Here is a 24,465-nt window from a genome sequence, read left to right on the forward strand (position 1 = left end):
AATCGTTGCAGACAGATATACAATTATCTATAATATAATATCTATCTATCTATTATCTATAATTGTCTATTTGTAAAAAATCACCCTGAACATTTCACAAAGCGCTCATGCAAAGATAATATTAGATCGCAATATAAATATAATATGGTACTTCCGAGAGCTAGCACTTTAATATATAAAATAAGCACATTCATATCCGCTATTAATGTCTTTAATCATCTGCCTAATGAAATAAAAAGCCTCGAAGGAAATACCTTTAAAAGATGCTTAAAAAACTTTTTAATAGACAAAGTCTTCTATAACCTAAAAGAATTTTATAACTCTGTAAACCTAAATGTATATTAAAATTTAGTTTAAGATTACTTAGTTTAAGATAAAATAAATTGTATGCCCGAAAAGGGTAAAACTGTTGATACCCATAAAAAATGTACCTAGCTATACTTCTTGTACCTACACAGTTTGAACAATAAATGTTTCTGATTTCTGATAGGTCTAACTTTAATATGGTTTGCAAAAAAATGGGAGAATAAATTTGATTTATAAGACTTAAGGATTTGCCAGACTGGATGCGTTCTGCGGGCAGCGGTCAGGTCAAACTTCAATTTCAAAGTGCTGTCAAAGTTGTTCATACATAATGCGGGTTTGACCTGACCGCTGACCGCAGAACGCATCCAGTGTGGCAAATCCTTTATGGTTGTTAAATATACATACCTTCTTCCTCGTCGTGATCTTCCAGGAACTGGTAGAGGTTTCTAGCGTCTTCCAATCTCGCTTTTCGGTCTTTGGCGGCCGCTAACAAACTGTAAATAAATAAATTGATAAAATAGTGTTATTTCATTTAGCCGTTGCAGGCTCTCGTGCGGAGCTGCGAGCTGTAGCCCTTGTAGTACAGTCAAGGGCATAAATATATATACATTCCCAAAATTTCTAAAATATGTGTACGCTCTTACACCTTAGACAATAAAGTCGTGTTCACATATTCTTGAGCCTTTTGTCAGGATCGATATTTTTGCCTTCGACTGTAGATACACTCGACGTGCACCGACCTGTCGTATCCGTCCTGCAGCCCCTGCAGGCGCGCCGCCAGCTCCTTGTGCCCCTCGCCCTCGCCCTGGCGCGCCAGCCGCCGCAGGCTCTCGTGCAGCGCTCCCAGCTGCAGCTCCTGCAGCGCGTGCGCCTGCAGCAGGCGCTCCACGTCCACTAGGTGCCGCCCCACTTCTTCCGATTGGAATACGGCCTACGACATACAACAGGTAAACTACTGAATAAACACACATACAGCGAACAAAAAATCTAATTTTATTAATCTAACGAATGATATTAAAACTTTTTAATTTTTAAAACCTTTTACCTTAAAGTTGACGATTAAAAGGCATACCTGCATGTCGGAGAGCGTGCCGCGCACCGTGTCGCACTCGCGCAGCAGCGACATGAGGCGCGCTAGAGCCGCCAGCGAGGTCCTGTGCCGCGCCAGCAGCGCCAGCAGCTCCTGCCAGCGCGCCAGCACGGCCTGCTCGGTGCGCGCCACCGCGTCCGCGCCGTGGTACTTCTCGCGGACCAGCTCGGCCGCCATGGCGGACAGGTCCTCGAAGCGTTCGGTCCTGAACAGAATATTATCACATTTTTTAGCTGTAGGTATCTACAAAACGGCCGCAACCCCTCAACTCCCAGCTCCCAAAGGTCCATATTTGCCAGCCATAAAACAACCGTAAAGTTTGGGAATGGGAATCGGGAGTTAAACCATTGCGCCGCAATAAAATTTACTGATTTTCATTGCCACTTTTCGAACAGATGAGCTTGTCATGGTACATTTGGGGGATGAGAGGCGGAGTGCGCTGCGACTTGGCGCCGAGGGCAAGCGGGAGTTCATTTCGGTTTCTCGGTATTTGTGCCCGACTACCAAGTATATATAAAAAAACATGGGGATAGGCCGTATCAGGGACACAGCCGCAGTGGCTGACGTGAAACGTGGCGTGGAAAACTATTGCAAAGGCCACTTAGGGCCGCTTATAGGGACTTCATAGTGTAAAGGGCGCCACGGGCGCCCCGTATGTTCCTACTTGACTTTACAGTGTTAAACAAGAAGCGCGCTTGAATACCCCGCCCGTCCCTACAGTGAATATCCTGTATGTAAAAGTAAAGGGCGCCGCGCCCTGTATGTAATCTTTACGGTGTAAAAAGCGCTGCAGGTGCCCTTTATGTAGGACGCGCTTAGCGCGCTTGAATGTCAGGCTTCGCGCGACCCTACAGTGTAAAGCCTGTATGTAAGAGCGCGCTCCGCACGCTTGAATGAAGAAGTGAATGAAATTCAGTGTGAAGGGCGCCCCAGGCGCCCTGTATGCAATCTTTACAATGTAAAAAGGCGCCGCAGGCGCCCTTTGTGTAAGGCACGCTTCGCACGCTTGGATGTCGGGACCCTACAGTGTAAAGCCGCAGGCGTCAGAGCGCGCTTGTGTTAATTCGTAAATTATATTCCCTAATTCTTAAAAAGAATTTTCGGTCATAATTATCAACAAATGTTCAGTAATAAAATGTACATAGCATTTGACTTTTGACTGTTCCTGTACAATTACTTCGTGGGACTACTATTTAGAGATAAAATAAATATTAGCTGTAAAATTAAATGAATTATATTTTTTAAGCATACGAGTACCTGGCGAGGATATCTGCAGAGATGGCCTCGTGTTTCTTGACGGTGGCGTCCACCTGCGCCAGGTTGGAGCCGTAGCGAGGGTCCGAGAGTACTTGGATCATCTCCTTCAGGTAGCCCTTGCGGAGCACCGACTGCGAACATAAGATACAATAAAGATATCTTTTATAATTAAATGTGCGGGTTAAAATCTTGGTTTCAAACTACAGGTGTGTCGCATAGAGCAAAACATTTTGTCTTAAAAAATACAAGTATAGGATCCTATTTAACCAAATATTGAGACGAAAAACTTCTAATTTTATAAGAGGATTTGTTCTAGTTCCTACCCTAAGCCAATGGGGATTGGGGTATTCACTAACTCCGTTGAATTTCATAGTAAGCGGTTGCTCATTTGGTTTAATTATACATGGAATTTCTGTTCTGTAATAAATTATTTAAATTTGAATAAGCGGAGTCATAACGGATTCCACTGTATTCAGTTCTCGGCAAAAAGAAGGAAAGTTTACGAAACTTGAGCAACACTTCTGTGTGAGTGTGTGTGTGTGTGTGTGTGGAGGTGGACTCGTACCTTGGTGTTGAACTTGTAGTTGAGCTGCTCGAGCCGCTGTTGTCGCAGCAGCTCCGTGCGCAGCGCGATCTCGCGCGCGTGCTCCGCCTGACAAACAAATCATAAATAAATACATATTTGGGGACAATCTTACACTGATCGACCTAGCCCCACACCAAGGCCGGCTTCGCGCTCCGGCTGCTGGCGCGCACGGCTGGGCGGACTACGGTGCGCGACTGTTACTTCGCAACGGTCGACTCGCTGCTAACTTACGGCACCGAGCTATGGGGCCGATCCTCGGATTGGCAGCGAGTGTTTTCGATGCAAAAGAGAGCAATTCGAGCAATAAATCGGTTGCCAGACACAGTACCAAATGCAGCATCCGCCCAAAGCTTTAAAAGTAGACAAGTCGTTCATCATCATTATCAAGCGTTTTTCAATCTGCCTCTTGCAATATAAATAATATAATTTATTGTGATTAAATATATATAACAAATGTAAAATAATCTCATTATGTATTGACCTATAACTACAAATACAAATCGTTTATTTACCAAATATTTTACAAGTTGACATCACAGGTTGAACAAAAAATAATAAATTAGATTTTACAATTACGAGAAGCTAATATCCATCGGCCCCAAACTAGGCGCAGCCTGTATCTCGGGAACCGGGTAAATACAATTTACTGAGAAATTTTAACAATACTGAGTATGATGGCCGTTGATTGAACGATGGATATCAAATATGAACTATAAATTAATTGAACTACAAAAAAGTGCATGCAGGAAAATATATGCAAAAAAAAAAAAACAATCAAAATAAAGCATTCAGGAGAGACATGCGTAAGGGGATTTTTTTTAGGCGTGGTGTGTGTGTGTGTGTGTGTGTGTGTGTGTGTGTGTGTGTGTGTGTGTGTGTGTGTGTGTGTGTGTGTGTGTGTGTGTGTGTGTGTGTGTGTGTGTGTGTGTGTGTGTGTGTGTGTACGCTACCTAAGTATGAATAATTTCTTCTGTCTGATTGTAAGACTGAGAAAGAAGCCATTTCTTAGTTTTCGATTTTAAGATAGAGCAAGAGAAGTCATCAAAGTTACATAATTTAGAAACCCTATTGTAGACTGTAGGGTGTAGGAAGAATGGAAAGCGTTTAGCGAAAGCAGTAGCGAAACTGTGTGTTATGAATAATAAATTCTTATTTCATTTCAGTAAAGCTTGTATTTGTTTGTACTAGGCGACGATATACATACTTAGATACATCGATTACATATAATTATAGAGTGGGTATTGTATAACGAGAGCAATACAACAACACATTACTTTAGTTCGAGCCGACAGACGAGGGCTCATACCGATCGCAACACTAGAAGTCTAGAATAGTAATTTTGTATATTTACTTAATAGTTTTAAATTGTATATTGCTTGACATTTGTATAAATATAATCAATTGTTATTTTCCTTCTTGTGATGATCATAATATAAATTCGTATAGATTAGTGTAAAAATAATTTATACCGTAATTTCATATTATGAAACAAATAAATCTAAATCTATACAGAAAAGAAAAAAAATGTCTCGTGAAGAGTTAGAACTTGAAAACTAAAGATTTTTTTTTGTTATTTTGACATAAACAGGTTTTATTGATCAAAAGGGTACAAGAATTTATTGACAGCCTTTTTCCAAATACCAAATAATAGAATTTTTTGACACCAGTCACAAAATTTCAGAATTTTCAGTCACAAAATCGTACACTTCTAGGTGATCTCAAAATACTTAATACAAAAATGTTTATTTTACAACCACGCCATACATGTCTGGCGGATCCTAAACTAAGCCGAGCCCTAAATCTCTTCTGATGACAACATGAAACCAGACTACTGTCCCAGTATAGTTGGTACCTGCTCGAGGCGCTGCCAGGCGCGCTCCAGGTCTTGCGGCAGCTGCCCCTCCAGCGGCGCCCACGCCTCTCCCACCAAACTTTTGTTCATCGTGTTGATGTCGAAGTATAGGGCTTCAATCTCGGACCGCTCCTTGTATCTGCACAAACAAAACAAATAACACTCGAATAACCCGCAGATTATATGTAATGGCCAACTGCCAGATGTAACATGATATAACTTAGCAACTTTGTTTAGAAATGTAAACAATTAATTTCTGAAGAATAAATTATTGAAGGAGCTACAAACTTTGTGTCAAAATTTTTTAATTTTAATCTTGGAACTTGAACAGACAGAAATACAATTGCTACGCCATCTGCATCAAGTTTTTGCTATTGGTATTTGAAATAGTATATATATGTTGAATGATAATGTTTATCCTTGTAATGATGTAGTACTTCCCTAATTCGGCAATCAACTTCATCAGATATGCCATATAAAGCGCTCACTTAGGGGGTTTCTCCACAGTCCTGGCCCCGTAGACAACATGCCAATCGCTAACGCTCCGAAGCGAACGAAACGCAACTGTCACTGTCACACTAATATGGAAGAGTGATAGAGAGACACAAAGCGATTCGATGGCGGAGCGATAGCGTTTGTCCCCTTGGCTAGGCCGGCTGTACTGCTAAAACGACAGCAGCAACCTCTGGATGCCGTCCAGTGAGTTGGGCAGCTCTCGACCTTTCAACTCTTCGATCTTGAGCCCGATCCACTCGAGTACTTACTTGGGGGGTTTCTCCACAGTCCTGTACTGCTAAAACGCCAGGAGCAACCTCTGGATGCCATCCAGTGGGTTGGGCAGTTCTCGACCGTTCAACTCTTCGATCTTCAGCCGGATCTACTCGAATACTTACTTGGGGGGTTTCTCCACAGTCCTGTACTTTTAACTATAAAACTCCCGTGAGACTCAAACATATTAGATCATTTTAAACCGTGTCACTCACGTATTAGTAAGTCCTGTACTGCTAAAACGCCAGCAGCAACCTCTGGATGCCGTCCAGTGAGTTGGACAGCTCCCGGCCTTTCAACTCTTCAATCTATAGCCGGATCCACTCGAGTACTTACTTGGGGAGTTTCTCCACAGTCCTGTACTGCTTAAACGCCAGCAGCAACCTCTGGATGCCATCCAGTGGGTTGGGCAGTTCTCGACCGTTCAACTCTTCGATCTTCAGCCGGATCCACTCGAATACATACTTGGGGGGTTTCTCCACAGTCCTGTACTGCTAAAACGCCAGCAGCAAACTCTGGATGACGTCCAGTGAGTTGGGCAGCTCTCGACCTTTCAACTCTTCGATCTTGAGCCGGATCCACCCAAGTACTTACTTGGGGCGTTTCTCCACAGTCCTGTACTGTTTAAACGCCAGCAGCAACCTCTGGATGCCGTCCAGTGAGTTGGGCAGCTCCCGACCATTCAATTCTTCGATCTTGAGCCGGATCCACCCGAGTACTTACTTGGGGCGTTTCTCCACAGTCCTGTACTATTTAAACGCCAGCAGCAACCTCTGGATGCCGTCCAGTGAGTTGGGCAGCTCCCGACCATTCAATTCTTAGATCTTGAGCCGGATCCACCCGAGTACTTACTTGGGGGGTTTCTCCACAGTTCTGTACTGCTTAAACGCCAGCAGCAACCTCTGGATGCCGTCCAGTGAGTTGGGAAGCTCCCGACCATTCAACTCTTCGATTTTGAGCCGAATCCACTCGAGCAGCGTGGTGACGAGGCGGCTGTACTCCGCCTTGCGACCGTCGCAATCCATCAGTTGCCCGATAATCTGAAATTTGTGTATTAACAATTACCAAGGCCTGATTTACCCACAGGCTAATAAGGCTAAAGCCTAGGGCGCAAGGAGCAAGGGAGCGCGGCGGCGGCTCTGAGTTGAGACAAGCGGGGGGCGGATATACATAGTCAGCCTAGGGCGGTCAGAACTCTAAGTCAGGCCCTTGACAATTACATTAGTCTTCTACAGTCCTTCCGAAGTCTAAGCAGTTACTTTGGTCCGATTGTAAGGGCGTCAGTTTTATCCCAGATTAATAATACGTTAAAAATAACGCCAAAGTCTACGAAGAAATCGTGCTTCCGAGTTTAGACAACCGCCTCGAATTAAACCACCAACCACACCTACTAACACTAACCACCTATTAACAACTAAGAGCAGGTCGCACCAACCACTTTTGACAAACTGATCAACACCACTCAGCAGAGGACCATAAAATATCCCATACAATAAACTTTAGCAACGAGGCAACGAGGCGCTGAGGAGTGACATGATATATATCAACCAACATGGGTAGTTGCAACATCGTCCTGGCATCGTCACTATCAGATGAGGCCAGGATGATGTGCAATCTACATTATAACTGTAGATCTCATTACAGGGGTTACATCGTCACTGAGTAACAAAACCCCATCCTTTGAGAGAAAAATAACTAACGATGACAGACGGTTTGGTGCAACCGACCCTTAGTTGACTGTAAACAGCAATCGATCGATGTAGAGACGCCTAGGATCCATTTGTAAAACAAACTCACGTTGGCAATCCGGCGGCCGCTCTTTTGCTCATTCTTCATGCGCGCAAACGTGTGGTAGTAGCTGGCCACGTACGTCATCACCGACTTCTCGTCGGGACGGTTGATGTCCACATCTGAAACAGGAAACATGGTTAATACTGTTAATAGGCGTCGATAATGGTGTATACAACAAGGGCATAAAGCGATCCATTCCTGCTTGAGGCAATTTATTGGTCCGAGCGTAGCGAGGACCAATATAGTCGAGGGTAAAAATGGGTATTTATGCCTGAGTTATACACTGCTTTTCATTTCGATTGTGAGTAAAATATACAAAAATATTTTATATCGAATATTGTAGATTATTTTATTTATTTATTTTTTATTTTATACATATATATATCTATTTATTTATTGGTTTTTTATTTTTTACTAGCTTCGTCTGTGTGGACTTAGTAACCGCAGCTAGAGTAAGAATAGCGCTTAGAAAAATTTTCATAGCAAAATTTGAGCATATTATGCACACAAATTAGCAGGCACTTCGTTAATTATCTCAATTCCACCCCGCTTTTTACTTTCTTAAGGGATGATTTTCGGAATAAAAACTATCCTAAGTCCTTATCAGGGACTCAACCTATCTATGCCAAATTTCATCTAAATAGATTCAGCGGTTTAAGCGTGAAGAGGGAACACACAGACAGACAGACAGACAGACAGACAGACAGACTTTCGCATTTATAATATTAGTATGGATTTTACCGTATTCATTCAAGATTAAAGAAAATTGTACTCGGTTGTGTCGGGGGCGCGGGCACGCCGGCCCGCAGCCGGCCGGGCTGGGAGTTTGTATGGCAGATGCAAGACTTTATTGCTAAGTCAATAAGGGTCGTAATAGATGATTTTACTTTATGCATTACAGCTTAAAAATAGATTTTATGTCGTCTGCGCACGACTTAAAGTCGAACTTTACGACCATAAGAAGTGAAAAATCTGTTGTGTATCTCACACAGTTGTTCTAACTATCATTTAGTCCGCCTTACTTATGTAGTACTGTAAAGTATTCTCTTTAGTGAAATAAATGTTAAGTAAACAAAACAAGAAAAATTAAAAAAAAAACAAATCTCGATTTTGAGTCTCGATAGATCTCGAAACTCGATCCGATATTGTATAGCATCAACTCTGTTTCAGTTCTTTTGACAATGACACAAATGACTTACCCTCAGCGTCAAGCAGCTTGGGGATGCCGAGGTTCTTGTGCGCGACATCGAAGGCGTGGTTGAGGGTCTCCACGTGGTCCTGAACTGGGAGGTCCGCCCAGCGGAACAGGTCCGGCCTAGAAGATAAATATAAATAAATTACACTGATCGACTTTGCAAAACTAAGTACCTAAAGTTTGTATTGTACTATTGGCAATAGGCAACGAAATACATTGGTAGCCGCTAGTCTAAAGGTCAAGGTCGACAGTGTCAAGGTCAGCTGTGCGCGTGTATGAGGGCGTTAAACCCGAGCCCAGAGCGCCAGGAGCCTGAGAAGTTGTGGATGTGGACTCTGTGGTAGCCGCTAGTCTAGAGGTCAAGGTCACCTGTGCGCGTGTATGAGGGCGTTGAACCCGAGCCCGGAGCGCCAGGAGTCTGAGAAGTTGTGGATGTGGACACCATGGTATCCGCTGGTCTTGCGTTGGCACCACAGCAGCAGGGCGTCCTTGGCTGACTTCTTTTCGGAGGATTCATTTTCTTCGTCCTGGAAATGGATTTAAAACATTAACTCGAATCCTTATTGGAAAAACCTTATAGTTAAAAAAAAATTTTTTTTAATCAACACAAAGGCCAAGCTGAAAGAACGAATTTACGAATCGTTTAAGGGCTAATTACACTTTGCTAAATTTAGTGACTAGCAAGAGGGACGCCGCTATACGTGAGACGCGATAAGAGATACATCCTATCGTTTCTCACGTATAGCGTCGTCCCTCTTGTTAGTCACTAAATTAGGAAAGTTTAATAAGCCCTTTATAAATAGGTAACAGCTTTAGTTGAGCAACCTGGCCGACAAATATCTATGAACGAAAAATACACTAGAGTTAGACCATGAAAAGTCTGCAACGATTTTGATAGCACACTTGCACTGCTTGTGCTATCAAAATCGTCTTCAGCTTACGCGGCTGACACCCCTGACCACTAAACCACCAGGCCACGGCGGTATCCGTCCCAAATTCTCCGGTGTATGTTGGGAAGAAGTGTATTGTTCAAGTACTCACGACATCAATCTCGATCTCCTGGATCTGGAAGCGCAGGATGATGGTCCACACTAAACCGAGGATGAGCCGCGGGTTGCCGTCCACGATGTCTTCGGCACCAATCGATTCCAACCGCACCTGCCAATGTCAAGGTCAAGGTCAATATCATAATTTGATTAATTTCACACCATGCACAAAATCAGCATTGTATATATTATGTTATAGACGTGATGACATACTTTAGATATTTTTTATTAATAGTTGCACTATTGTCTTAGGTTTACCTGTAAAAATAGTTGTAAGTGTGGAAATAAAATAAAATAAAATAAAGCATCAGATAATGTGACGTTTTCAACCAAAAGGTACCACATTGTCGCTTGTCAATAAGGTTGATTTCAAATTGAAGCTATATGGAAATAGCGCCTTACTGGCAAGCGACAATAAGTACCCTTTTGGTTGAAAATGGCACATATTGTCTCCGGTTACCGCGATAGTTACTCATGAAATAAAACTATGAAAACGGATTATATCGCGTATATTTTTATAATACATCCCCAGCATCAGCTAGTTAATATATTTAGAACTGTTGTTACAGTCACTGGAATTTTTAGTCGCGATAGGAGTGCAGCCGCCGCGAGCACTCGAGCCTGAAGAAGGACCCTCGACGGGCCCGAAACATGTCGCCAATTAGCTACTAAAAATTCCACTGAGTGTAACCGTTGTGTTCTAAATATTTTATGCCAGCACCACACTTCGCTGTATTTGGCAAATATTCGTGTTGCATCCCTTTTGTTTTATATGTCAAAGGAAAGAGATGCAACACGAATATTTGCCAAATAAGGCGAAGTATGGTGCCAGCATTAAAATATATCTCACGAAAGTTTAATTTCGATCACCAGATAATTATTAGAAAAACATAGACAGCAGTTATTTTTTGGCACAATTTCTATTTAATAAATCGGATAGAACTAAAAAAAAGTAGGTGACTTGACCGTGACGTCACTTGTGCAATTTTCATACAAATTTTATTTGACTAGTAGAAAAGTACCCTATTCCCTAACCTGACCTGATCTGATAGTATTCAGTAGTAACCGTACAATAGAACCCGACTCGCACTTGCCACATTCCTGGAAGCCGTACAACGTCAACAGTCGGGTTTCCTCTACTACAGTATATCGTATTTGTATTAGCTGTCTGTACTAAACAGCCCGTGAACATCATACAATAGATGCGCTTCGCGAAAATAATGACGCATAGTATCTTTAAAACTACGCAACGGACTTTGATGCGGTGTTTTTTAATAGATAGAGTGATTCAAGAGGAAGATGTATATGTACAATACATCAGCATTGCATCCGTGCGAAGCCGGGGCGGGTCGCTAGTATACATATAATTTAAATAAATACCGCATCAAAATCCGTTGCATAGTTTTAAAGATCTAAGCATACATAGGGACAGACATACATACAGAGCGGAAAGCTACTTTGTTTTATACTATGTAGTGATTCCAATATGTATAAATAATTCTGGTTTTGCGACGTTACACCGGTGAATAGAGATCACAGAAATTGAGTACTTTCCAAAGGAAGGGTTCACAGATAGAACATGTCTAGTCACTTTAGTAACATTTTGAGTAATCGCGGTTTTAAAATTTGGAACCATGTCAAAATGTATGGTAATTCCGTGACCAGGTCTTTTTTAACTAAAAAAAAAAGTTGTGTTACATATTATACAATGGTAGCAAAAGATAACTAATAGTTCATTAAGAGCTCTACATTTGGAAATGATAATCTCATTTTCCGAAAAAAGTGACTAGACATGTTCTTTCCGTGTACCCTTCAAATGGCAAAAAAAATTTCAACATCATCTTATGCTTGCTTTCGAAACGCTTAAAATTACCTCGAAGTTTCGTGCATTTCATAATAAATAACTCATTTAGTACGTTGTCTCTTGAACAGAGGGGCTACCGCGAAAACCGAAATTCGCACATTGCGGGATCTTTCTGTTTTTACTCCAATGTAGGAGTAATTAGAGTGACAGAGAAAAATGTCCGCAATTTGCGGAGGAGTTTGGTTCTGACCGCGGCGGGGGTCAGTTGTGTTCCGGGGGCCCCTTACAATGGCATTCGCAATTGCATCTTGTCGCCAGATGTTGACCGGACCGTGATAGTTTTTACCGACGCGAGCATCTAGATATGCAGTTTACGTTTCTCTAAAATATCTGCTTATCTCGAAAAACGTGGGTTGGTTGTATGTGAAAGTGAAACAGTGAGTGGCAATGTTAACAGTGCAATTTACCGGTGAGATTTTTCCATTTCACGTCTTTTAAATAACGGTCCGTTCTTAACAGTGTTTGCAGGTACAACTACATTAGGCATTGTTGGGGTTAAGTTAGTTTAAAAGCAAACGACTTAATAGGCTACAAATTGTACGCCTGAGCCTTCCTCGGGAGTCGCCCTGTTGATGGGTGGGGGCCGCATCGCATGAGGGTCCGCTCGGTGGTTTTTAGGGTTCCGTGCCCAAGGGGTGGAAGCGGGGCCCTGTTGCTGGGAATCCGCTGTCCGTCTGTCTGTCGCCGGCCTGTGTCTCGTGAACCGTGATGGCTGGACGGTTGAAGTTTTCACGGATGATGTGTTTCTGTTGCCGCTGCAACAACAAATACTAAAAAGTGCGGAGCCCTCGGTGGGCGGGTCCGGCTCGCACTTGTCCGGTGTTTTGAGTTTATCCCGAACGTGCAGGCCGACGGACGCGGGGGAGGGGGCTCAACGAACAAAGAACTTATCGAAACCATCGTATTATTACTGACTGCGAGTGGTCAACGTTACGCTTCAAAATTCCTTTTGCATTGTCTACACGATTTCCTGCATGTGCAGTCAGTGCTACAACATGTGCAGTGACAAAAAAAGGGTATTGCCACTTCACTACGCGGAATTAGAGGACTCTACCACTCAAAATTGATAGCTATGCAATTCAAGTAAGGTGCTATTCGTGTGCTTTTTTGTGGTGCAATTTGTGTATGAATTGTTTAAATGAGTGTTGTTTAAGTGACAACGTGCCGTCCTCTTGTGCTCGAAGTATGGGCATTTTGGTAGACTTCGTTTTTTATAATATAGGAGGCAAGCGAGCGGGGAGAATCGCGTGATTGGGAATTGATGTCAAAACGGCAAAAAATAAACAAGAAGATAAAATGCTACCTATAGGACATCCTAAGACGCCCAAAACCTCATCTCTTCGAAGCCGCATAAAATATAGCTACAGAGCTCCATTCCGGCATCCCTCTGAGTGGCTCAAATGGCAGACGATAAAGGCGAATTCATCAAAGCAGCAAGTGAAATATATCAACTGGACGATACCGACAGCGAATCAGACGAAGAAGAACCAACACCTCGAATCGACGAGCAAACGGCATCTCAAGATGATATTGGCCTCGCTTGGCACAAGATTACGAAGACCGAAACGAAAACGATGAGAAGCATATCACCAACGCTCTCCCTCGACGACATAACCTACCCCACCTACCTTCCAATATTGGCTTAAGGCTGCATAGCCGGCTGATTATAACTATCCCTTTCCCATCCCAGAGCGTGTCACTCCCCATAAAATTACGTCCCCTGGTATGCCGGCTAGTCCGGAGCAGGCATGTTCCTGGCTGGGTGTGGCGTCTCTTGTCTTGTCTTGTCTTGTCTTGTCAGAGAAAAATGTCCGCAATTTGCGAACTTCGATTTTCGCGGTTTTAGCCCAGAGGCCTCGAAGCGGCAGACCTCTTGGAACAAGTGACCATCAGAAATATTGTTAATAGAATGTTAAGGTAACAAATGTAAAAGATAACTTAATTATGGAGGAATGCGTTGCGCAACGCAAGGTCACTGATAACGAGATAGCGACCGCTGATGAACGTCATAAGACAAACTGACTCATTAGTACAAGATTAGTACTTAAGTAAAATCATTCGCTGTGCGTTGGAATCATAGCCAATAGGGAGCGTGCATAAACTGTAGGGGACAGCACAGGAGACGTCAGATTTTTGGCGCGAGGCGTAAATGTGTATTTTATGCTTTCAAAGTAGCCCACAAGATGGCAGCACTTGCTTTGGCGTGGTGTCAATGTACATGTGATGTACATGTTTATGGTTCCGATTCAGGCCACAAGATGGCAGACCCTCCAACGCGCACGGTCCCTATATGTTGCTACATCTGTGTTTAATTAACGTGTCTAACTAAAAGTCACGTGTCCACCAGGTCCTGAACAGGTCCTCACCTTCGTGTGCAGGAAGCTGAGGCTCTTATGCACCCTCATGGGGCCCGAGATGAGGCGGGGGAGGCGCTCACCGCTAATGATCTCTAGCAGCTTGAGGAGTCGCCTGCAGTTAGGTCCTGAACAGGTCCTCACCTTAGTGTGTATGAAGCTGAGACTCTTGTTAACGTTCTCTATCTTGTGCACCCTCATGCGGCTCAAGTTGGGGCTGCAGACGCTCCCTGATGATCTCCAGCAGCTTGAGGAGTCGCCTGCTGTCAGGTCTTTAACAGGTCCTCACCTTAGTGTGCAGGAAGATGAGACTTGTTGACGTTCTCTATCTTGTGCACCCTCATGCGGCCCGAGTTGGGGCTGCAGCCGCTCCCTGATGATCTCCGGCAGCTTGAGGAGTCGCCTGCTGTCAGGTCCTTAACAGGTCCTCACCTTAGTGTGCAGGAAGCTGAGACTTGTTGACGTTCTCTATCTTGTGCACCCTCATACGGCCCGAGTTGGGGCGGGGGAGCCGCTCCCTGATGATCTCCATCAGCTTGAGGAGTCGCCTGCTGTCAGGTCCTGAACAGGTTCTCACCTTAGTGTGTATGAAGCTGAGACTCTTGTTAACGTTCTCTATCTTGTGCACCCTCATGCGGCTCGAGTTGGGGCTGCAGACGCTCCCTGATAATCTTCAGCAGCTTGAGGAGTCGCCTGCTGTCAGGTCCTTAACAGGTCCTCACCTTAGTGTGCAGGAAGCTGAGACTTGTTGACGTTCTCTATCTTGTGCACCCTCATGCGGCCCGAGTTGGGGCTGCGGCCGCTCCCTGATAATCTCCATCAGTTTGAGGAGTCGCCCGCTGTCAGGTCCTTAACAGGTCCTCACCTTAGTATGCAGGAAGCTGAGACTCTTGTTCACGTTCTCTATCTTGTGCACCCTCATGCGGCCCGAGTTGGGGCGGGGGAGGCGCTCGCCGCTGATGATCTCTAGCAGCTTGAGGAGTCTCCTGCCGTCCGCCAGGTCCGTGAACAGGTCCTCCACCTCCATGCGGGCCTGGAAGATGAAAGGTTTGTTAGTTTTTGGTTTGGTTGATAACGTTTGTAGTGTTTATACTTTCTCATGTACTTATATTTAGAATACGACTAGGGGGCTTAGCCAAGATTACAATCGTACAGTCACCTGCAATAATATGACTCTACGAAGGCCGCAAAAACATGTGACACGCTATAATGGTTCTACAAATAAGGCCGCTTTCCCACTGACGTCCAGTTTTTTGCGGGTACGGTTTTCTGCAGGATCCAGTTTTCTGTAGTATCCGTGGAGTATCCCGCAAACAGAATGCTCGTGTAAACGTTACTATATTAGCACGTATACTACTAAACGGAATCCTGCAGAAAACCGTATCTTGCAAAAAACTAGACGTCAGTGAGCAAGAGCTCTGATCGCGTCAGATATTTCTGCGGCCTTCGTTGTAATTTCCTGTACAAAACAGTCTGCCAATTTTTGCGGGGGAGGGGAACGTCAAATGTATACGTAACGTAAAAATAGCCATGTCGGATAAACATCAGTCCATACAATGTGTATGACCAATTGACCATTGGTCATAGAGTTTCGATTCGACAGAGGGGAACGCCTGTTAATGGCTACTCCGTTTGGTTATATAGTTGGTCAAGCAAATCTTGTCAGTAGAAAAAGGCGGCAAACTGTAAAAAATATAGACGCGAAGGGATATCGTCCCATAGAAAATTTGAATTTCGCGCCTTTTTCTATTGACAAGACTTGCTTGAGCAACTCTCCAAGTTTTACATATTTACAAAACTAGCGTAACTAATGTAGAACTATGAAATAATAATGCTACAAATAACTTAGTGATCAAATGTATGTTGAAGCGATGAAGTCATCTCGATACCAACCGCATAAGGTCGGGTCACGTCGAAACTACGAGCACAAGTAGATAGCTAGCAACAATTATTTAGAATATTGTACATTCTGCGATAAGTGATGAGTAATACCGGCGGCAGTGATGTTATTATTACTATGTCATATAATTATTTGCTATTAATGTGATAGTGAGTATAATTACTACATTAATAATATCTCCTATCAGTCCTATCCATACAAGTTGCGAATTTTATAGCTAAACTATCTTCCGATCATGATTTCGTCCGCGCTGAAGTTGGGAAGTAGGTACACCCATGGTACCTTTCAATCCCATTTTCACTCTCTCAAAGGTTGAATTTCTTAGAATAATTTCAGAGTGGAGTTCTACAATATTTTATGAATATAATATTGAAAAATTTAAGATTCTACGTTTTACGGTTTATGCTACCTAAGGTAATATCTATATCGCACAGTTTTATACCTATATATTAAGATTAGTTAGTTAGAGTTTAGGTCATTCTACTGACATGATTGGGTGGCACATACGCGTTGCCGATATTAGAAAAACCGTCACCCGTTCCCACATAAAATATGCCTACTTTCTAATACGCTTGTATTAGGTATGGTATATGGTATATGTATGTGTATGTAAGTTTAGCAAAACGTTATCTCTTCCGCCGATAAGAATATTAATAGTTAGCCAAGTTTGTGTGTCATCAGGCGAGTTTTCAGTGTCATGTCAGAAAATGCTGTTAATCGTTATTTTAGTTTGTGTTAATATTATACCCCTGAATGCCCCACACTGGCCACACTTCACTTTAACAACTACAGAAGCCGAGTTTGTTTACCTTTTGTAAAAACGAGTTGATCCATTTTGTGAATGTTTTCTTCTGTATATGTAACCGTTCTTCCTGTAAGGCCTTGATGCGGCCCTGCTCAAATTTGAGCGCGTCTTCCCGCTGAGTCATGTTGCTGCGCTGCTGGACGGCGGCCGCGTAGCCGCCCGGCTCATACTGCGGCCCTGGAACGAGAAAGAACGGGTTAATAAGCGGAATGTGTAAAATATACCATCATATAAGAATTGGTGTGTAACCAGACTCTCAACGAATCCCCATAGCAGCCCGGGAGCGTCGCAGTTGAATGCTCACCGCGATCCCGCGCCGCCCCTTTAAAGGCGGAGGTGGCACTCGTTGGGTTTTCAGACGGTAGTAGGATCCTCGTCCTTTAGTCCGTCATACCCGTCTCGCTCCCCTCGAGACGGGATGCGTGAAGGCATTTTCCCAACGTAAAAAAAAGAACGAAAGAAGGTCACAATGAACAACTCATTAGTTACTGGCAAGGTTGTTGGCAAAAGATCTAGAGGCCGTAGCCCAATAAGGTGGGCAGATCAAGACCGATCTACCCTAGACAACCAACTGCACGTCGCGCTGCACGATGCCAAAAACAGGCACAGATGGCGAAACCGTCAAAGAGAAGCGTATTCCACGAGGGTCGTGACCCTCATCAGCAGTAAGGAACACGACGCGAGGGTGTAAAATAGAGACGTTTTCAGTGTGAATAAGTTTTTAGAATAAATTTCATTTTTGGTACAAGCTTTTATCGCTGACTGTACTTTTCTTTCCACAGTACTTTCTTCCAACCCCTCTGGTGTTGCGGGTGTCCATGGGCGGCGGTAATCGCTTACCATCAGGTGATCCGTCTGCTCGTTTGCCTCCTATTTCATAAAAAAAAACAGGCAACTAATACTCATCGAGACAATTCTAAAAACAATTAGGTTGCGTTGTTTTATCACAGAGTTTCTATGACCACCTCCTGTCTCCATCATCAGATCAGCTCGATGGTACCATAATATTGCATTGTCACCCGACTTACAATATGTATGCAAATTTTCAGCTTCGTCGGAAACCGGGAAGTGGGTCAAATTTAACTTGTCAAGATTTGACCCTTACAAACGTAGTTACATATTACATACATATATACTTACTTACATAGGTACATTGCAAGTTAATAAAAAGCTTGTAAAAATGAAAGCAGATAGTCTGAAGGGTTTAATAATATATCGGCGAAAATATTATCCCATGATCTTAGCTTATCAAACAATATACTCAAAAATCAAGGACTGCTGAAAGTTTTTGGATCTTTTCGCCACTTGCGCATATGTGTGTAGGTCTGAAAACGGGTCACTTCTGGATGAGATTAGCTGCTGGGCACCGGGACAAGTGGCGAACTCAGCAGTGGGCGATAAAGGGTTGAAGAACTTTTTGATTTGGTGCCATCGTCTCGTTTCTATCACCGCACCTCCCGCCAAAGGAAAAGTTCAACCTCACTTCTTAGACACATGGCACACCAAGGATAAGCGGGCATTTCGCTCGTTTCTTCCCAGAACGTGCAGAATGTGGAATGAGTTGCCTCCTAAGGTATTTCCTTTGCGCTACGACATGGGATTCTTCAAGAAGCGGGTATTTAGGGTTCTCAAGGGTCGGCAATGCTTAAGTGGCTCCTGTGACGTTGTGGCTGCTTCCTATCAGGCGGCTCGTCTCCTCGTTTTCTCACATAAAAAAAAATATGATGATGAGGTCTGAAAACATACCATATTTTCTGCTGGGCTGATAGTCCTGGTAGGACTGCACGCTCACGTTGCTCAGAGGCCGCTGCATCTTCGTGTCTCGCACATTTGTACACTACACTACTTAACTAAATCTTTGGTTTCGTATCTGTACAGTCGGTTTCAAAAATTAGATCTCTCTTTTATACTTCTTGCCAAGTGTTAGTCTTTTCGATAAAATTTCAAATTTCTATAAAGAAAAGTACCTACTTGTATGTAATTGCATGAATTCTATAGTAATTTAAATTGTATTTTGTCTTATTTACTCGCAATGCATGTTAATTATAAGATATATTGTTTTGAAAAGATGTGTCCCGCCGAGTTTGTTGCCGGTCCCATATTAGGATACCCTCCTCCAATTGAGGGGGGATTTAAATCTTCTCGGGGCAGAGGTATAGGGATAGAGCCGGCGTAGCATTACTTGACGTATTGTAATATGCCTAGTTGAATAATAAATTTTCTTTATCTTTGTTTTTATCTTTAAATAAGATCGTTTTTATGCTAAGTCTAAGTACACTCAAAGCGTTGAAAATTGGTCACATTGAACGGGTTTTTTCATAGAATGTCATACAAATTAAAGAGTTTGATTACGAGGTATTTAAGTACTATTAGAACTACTTGTACAACTACGACCACTAGTAAATGTGACGTTTTCAATCAAAAGGTACCACTGCCGCTTACCATAAGGTCGAAATTTGATTGTACCTTTATACGAATAACTATAAGCCTCCTAAAGCTCTAGCTCTACCTATACAAACACATTTGTAACACGAACTTTAATTTAGAATTATTTTAAAATTAATTTAGAATGGGTAGCACATCGTAACTGGTGAATTTCCAATGACTTGGAACTCCGGTGGCCGTTTAAGAAGTGTAACACTCTTACGGTAGATGTCGCTAGGGTCCCCTAGACCCATATAGTGGGAAAATTTGCTGATGACTATGGATGAGGTCTTGGTGGCTCAGTTGGCAGAGCGCTGGAGTATCGATCCAGAGGCCGTGAGTTCAAGTCTTACCCAAGGCAGTAATTTTTCCACTTTTAAATTTATTCTAAGCTTAATAGCATCGATCGCAGACGTTTCTGCTTGTTAAAAATTAATTTACAAACTTTTTATTCCAGATATTTAGTCATTGTACTCTTAAAATAATTGTTTAAATGTGGCTTTGTGGCTGCTGTCTGTAGTTATAGCGTTTTTATACACCGTGCATAAAACGCAAAGAAATAACTATACAATTTCGGTAAAAAATGTAACTACTATACAACCATAAACCGTACTTATTGTAAAAACAGCTTTTTTCCGTACTCCACCGTTAAAGAGTTATTTCCACGGCAAGATCTTTTTATCGCCTAGTTATTATAACCGACAGTTTTTACCGTGTCGAGTTTTGCATACTAGCTTCGACCCACAACACATTTGACCATGGTCGACCTTATATCATTGCAATAAGATTTATAATTGGTCATTTAACGTCAATGGTGGTACAGTTAGGTAAAGCACCGAACCAGCGACCGGGGCGATGGCGCGTGGAAAAATCAACACGTTCTGAACATATGTAGATCTTATTTTCATGCAGCAAAGTATCATGGTCAGTTGGATGAGTACGGTTTATAATTGTTGTTTTTGTGTTGTGGTATGACCACATACCCACGTAATGTGCCGTCATAAGTCATAAGGGTAGCCGGCAAGCTCGATTCTCCATACAAACGTAGTTCACTCTCATTTTAAAACGGCTAGCTAGATTGCTCTGAAACTATGTACTGAGGTATATCTATGTCTGTAATTAGTTTATGTAGCTTCAGATACCACAGTAAAAAAATACAGCAAATTTAAGTTTTTCATACAAGCTTGTTTTTGCTCTATTTCATTTGTTTTATAAACTGGAACTATATAAACTAATTACAGACCTAGATATACCTCATGCCATTGTATGTGCAAAGTTTAATTACAATCCTACACGTAGTTTTAAAATGAGAGCGGAACTACGTTTGTATGGGAAGGTGCAGTTGTGCCGAGCTTGCCGGGGACTCATAAGCTAACAATAAAATAAAGAGGACCGATAGAGAAGCTAAAGAGTACAACGATTTCATGAGTGATTCTTGAAATACCTATTAATACAAACATCGAGATGAAATCGAGCACAAACTACAAGCCTTTGATTTACAGAAAAACCGAACCTTTCGGCGGTTTTACGTCTAAACTAAGATATAGGATAAGATATAGCACATACAAATTATAAGGGTTGGAATGGAAGAAGTACGATTTTTGTGTACATTGTAATAGAAACAAACAATCCCAGTTGCTAGCGTAGAGTTTGTAAAGTAAAAACATCTAATGATGTCATTATATGCAATGACAAACCGTTTGCTTTTTGTGAATTTTTGCCATCATTACCTGCCAATTTAACGTTGGGTTATTGACCTCGTTTATAATGTATAGTCACGTGACTTCTCGTAGCCACGTTCGACGTGTTACCTCTCTGTCGCACTTGTAAGTTCGTACGTAAGTGTGACAGGGAGGCAACACGTCGAACGTGGTTCGCGGTAGACCCCCTGATATCCCGATACATATTATTTTCTTTTCATTTGGCGTACGTCGAATTACGATTGTCTGTTTGGCTAGGTCCCGTCTTATTATCTTGTTTGAAATGAGGAATCTCGACACACAAGAAGACGGAAATGTAATAGTAACTTTATTTTAGTTGTATAGTCGCCATCAGATATATCGGAGCGGCCAAGGTGTTCACAATATCTGAACACACACGCTAACACCCTGAGAATCGAAACGCGGACGAATAAGTGTGCCAAACAGTTGTTTATATGCAGAAGTTTCGATACGTCTGACAGACAGACAGACACGAGGACAGGACCGTCCGACAGTGTCGCATGCACCGGTTGCATCGCATCGCGTGTCGGCGACCCGCGGCCATCACTGCACGTAACGGTGACGTCACGCGATTCGGGTTTATGATGTTTAATTAGTGGATGTAGCATCAATTTTGTTCCGTTAACCAACATAGGCAGGACAGTTAGCACTAGTACTTTTATAGATAGATAAGTACATAGAATACTTTTTCTTGCAATATAAACCAAAGAATGAGAGAAAGGCTAAGAAAGAGAATGTATAAGGGAGAAGTAGAAGCGGGAGTTGGAAGGGGTAGAGTTCGGCGGACTTTCTCTGATCAGATCGGAGAAATCCTGAAGAAAGGCCAGGTCAAGAGCACCCTAAACCGGCGAGTGTGTATGAAGAATGTTATGAAAGTGAAGGAAGCAAAAGAGGTATGTCAGGATCGTAGCAAGTGGAAATCCGTGGTATCTGGCTATCCCTCCGGGAAATAGACGTGATTATATGTACATACATATGTGTATCTATGTATATAGATTAAGAGGGTCAAGTATAGTGATAACCGATTATGTGGATTGCTCGGGTGCAGCCCTACGATTGGTGTCGATGGTCACACTACGTGTGGCGCGTCCCGCACTGACAGACGAGCATCGCCCGCCATTACGGCGTCGGAGTGTGATTTACCTAAGCTATGCCTGTTTTCCGTGGTTTTATGTATTAAATCCTTTATTTAATGATGTATGGTGATTTCTCCTCTAATAATAGTTAACGTACCTAATGATGACGAAGCGCTAGGTCAAGTCAGAAAGCACTGTGCCAACCTTTAGAAGGAGTTTTTCGATAAAAGATCTCAAAGGAAGGGTATGGGTAGCCTAAGCCGTTAGTTTCCGTGGATTACCCAGTGCTCGCTTACACGCCAAGACCTTGTGATAGCGATGAGTGATGACGCTCCGCTTCTGGACACGTTATTTCGATTAAATTTTTGTGCTGATTGTGAAGTTACCACGTTTACCACATTGTGATGGAATGTGTACGAGGGGAGCCTCTTCGTGCAACTTTTAACACTGGATTAAGTATGCAATGTTGTGCTGGCTAATCTTTAGTCAGAGCAAGGGTCAGCCGCATTCGAGGGAAGCCAGTGCTGTCAAACTGGTTTAACTTGGCAGATATAATTAATATCAATTTATTTGTTATAACCTTAAAATGCAAGCGAAGCAAGCAATACATTAACTTCAAGCAAAATTGATTTATAAGACTTAAGGATTTGATACACTGGATGCTTTCTGCGGGCAGCGGTCAGGTCAAACTTCAACTTCAAAGGTTGCTGTCAATGTTGTTCATACATAATGCGGGTTTGACCTGACCGCTGACCGCAGAACGCATCCAGTGTGGCAAATCCTTTAATAACAATAATTATCTTATACCTGATGCTACTGTATTTTCGCCGTACGTATGGAGCGCCATAATCGTTAGCGACTAAGCTCCTAAAATTATAATTAAAAAAAAAAATATGTACAGGTTTGAGTAGCCAAGCGTTTCTCAGTCAACATAATTTGGGATGCTCAAACAATTCAAAACAAACTTGTTCTAACATTAATATCTGACCATCGATAGACCTTATCGTGTTCACAATAAGGTTTACGAACTGTCAAATTGTCAATCAGTCCAAACGACTGTAGGTGTGCGCAAACGCAGACTAAGCAAATATGGTGGCTAATGCAGGTCGATGAACTGGTTAACTTTGCACAATGCTCAATTTATTTAGGTATTTCAACTTTATTTCATCCTGTTTAAATATTTCGTCAACAAACGAAAATCAAAAAGATTTTCGAATCGTTTTTAGGTACATAAGGTGCACTCTCTAACAAAACGACAGATATGACCGCTAGGTGGCGCAAGCGGTGTGCAAAACTGGTGTGGGCCGCATGTACTTGTAGCGACGCGAAGAAATCGCGGAGTGAGCCACGCCTGCTACAGCGAAGCCAACAAGAAGGCTTATGAAGTTAATATGACTTAAGCAATATATTGTGTATATGTAAGAGCCGATACAGACGGACTGCCACTCGTATGGTAACTGCACGTCGACGTGGCCCTTAGAGTATGTCTGTTCGCACCCCGTTTCATTCTATCGTCAAAAATACTGTGCGGAATTTGATTAGGTTCCAGTCAATTTATTTATGTTACCGCGACGGCGCGATTCATTTTTAACCGACTTCTAAAAAGTATGAGGTTGTACATGGAAAAAACAGGCGAATTTTTTGTGGCGTTATTTATAAAAACGTCTCTCTAACAAACCCTTTATCATCGTTTGTCCCTTAAATTTCGGTCATTTTGACATTTGTTTGTTGTAGTAAAATAATAAATAAATAAATATTTGGGGACAATCTTCAAATTTCTGTCATTTTGACATTTGTTTGTTGTAGTAAAATAATAAATAAAATAAATAAACGTTTATTCAAAGATCTTACTTACAACTAAATACATATTTTCTTCTGCCAAACCACACAGTGGTTTGTTGGCAGACGAGGCTCCTTTGCGTTTGTGTTAGCTGTTGATATGCAACTTAACTTTATCTTAAACCTAAACTTACCCACTTAACCCTTTACTGCATGCGCAGCCTTATATGGTTGTTATGTTTTTAGCTATTAAAGTTTACTTTTAACCAAATACTTATTTTATTTTTGACATGAAGTAAGGGGTTAACTTTCCAATCTGAGCGTACAGTTTACAAATGTAATGTATTATAAGGTTTATGTATTGTAATGTATTTGACCCTTTATTTTATTTAATAAAAAGTAACTTAATTTCTTTTTAAATGTTTGTTTTGTCATCCTTGTGGTCTTTAAATCCGACGGCAACTCGTTACACATCATAGGGATTAAATATTTTCTACATCTTTGGCCAAAGTAATTCGTAAACCTAGGTACCAGCAATTTATTACTATTAAATAAATAAATATTTGGGGACAATCTTAAACAGATCGACCTAGCTCCAAACTAAGCAAAGCTTGTACTATGGGTACTAGGCTACGATATACACACGTATAT

At 42.2% G+C, this 24,465-nt stretch overlaps 2 protein-coding genes across 2 annotated transcripts in view; one reads left to right on the forward strand and one right to left on the reverse strand.

Moving 5' to 3' along the window:
• The window catches only part of LOC134752025 (spectrin beta chain), a 180,012-nt gene extending 161,294 nt beyond the window's left edge, over window positions 1–18,718 (reverse strand). The window contains exons 1-14 of the mRNA XM_063687585.1: window positions 18,561–18,718; window positions 16,819–16,991; window positions 14,975–15,142; window positions 9,887–10,003; window positions 9,215–9,372; window positions 8,850–8,965; window positions 7,657–7,769; window positions 6,712–6,899; window positions 5,092–5,230; window positions 3,219–3,305; window positions 2,654–2,784; window positions 1,379–1,601; window positions 1,047–1,237; window positions 712–800 (exon numbers count right to left, since the gene is read on the reverse strand). Coding sequence (XP_063543655.1) covers window positions 712–800; window positions 1,047–1,237; window positions 1,379–1,601; window positions 2,654–2,784; window positions 3,219–3,305; window positions 5,092–5,230; window positions 6,712–6,899; window positions 7,657–7,769; window positions 8,850–8,965; window positions 9,215–9,372; window positions 9,887–10,003; window positions 14,975–15,142; window positions 16,819–16,991; window positions 18,561–18,627 — 1,960 coding nt within the window. The 5' untranslated portion in view covers window positions 18,628–18,718. The remainder of the gene's footprint in view (window positions 1–711; window positions 801–1,046; window positions 1,238–1,378; window positions 1,602–2,653; window positions 2,785–3,218; window positions 3,306–5,091; window positions 5,231–6,711; window positions 6,900–7,656; window positions 7,770–8,849; window positions 8,966–9,214; window positions 9,373–9,886; window positions 10,004–14,974; window positions 15,143–16,818; window positions 16,992–18,560) is intronic.
• The window catches only part of LOC134752000 (zinc finger protein 596-like), a 228,805-nt gene that overhangs the window by 38,905 nt on the left and 165,435 nt on the right, over window positions 1–24,465 (forward strand). The window lies entirely within an intron of this gene.

Source organism: Cydia strobilella, chromosome 24 (assembly GCF_947568885.1).
Source record: "Cydia strobilella chromosome 24, ilCydStro3.1, whole genome shotgun sequence".
NCBI lineage: Eukaryota > Metazoa > Arthropoda > Insecta > Lepidoptera > Tortricidae > Cydia > Cydia strobilella.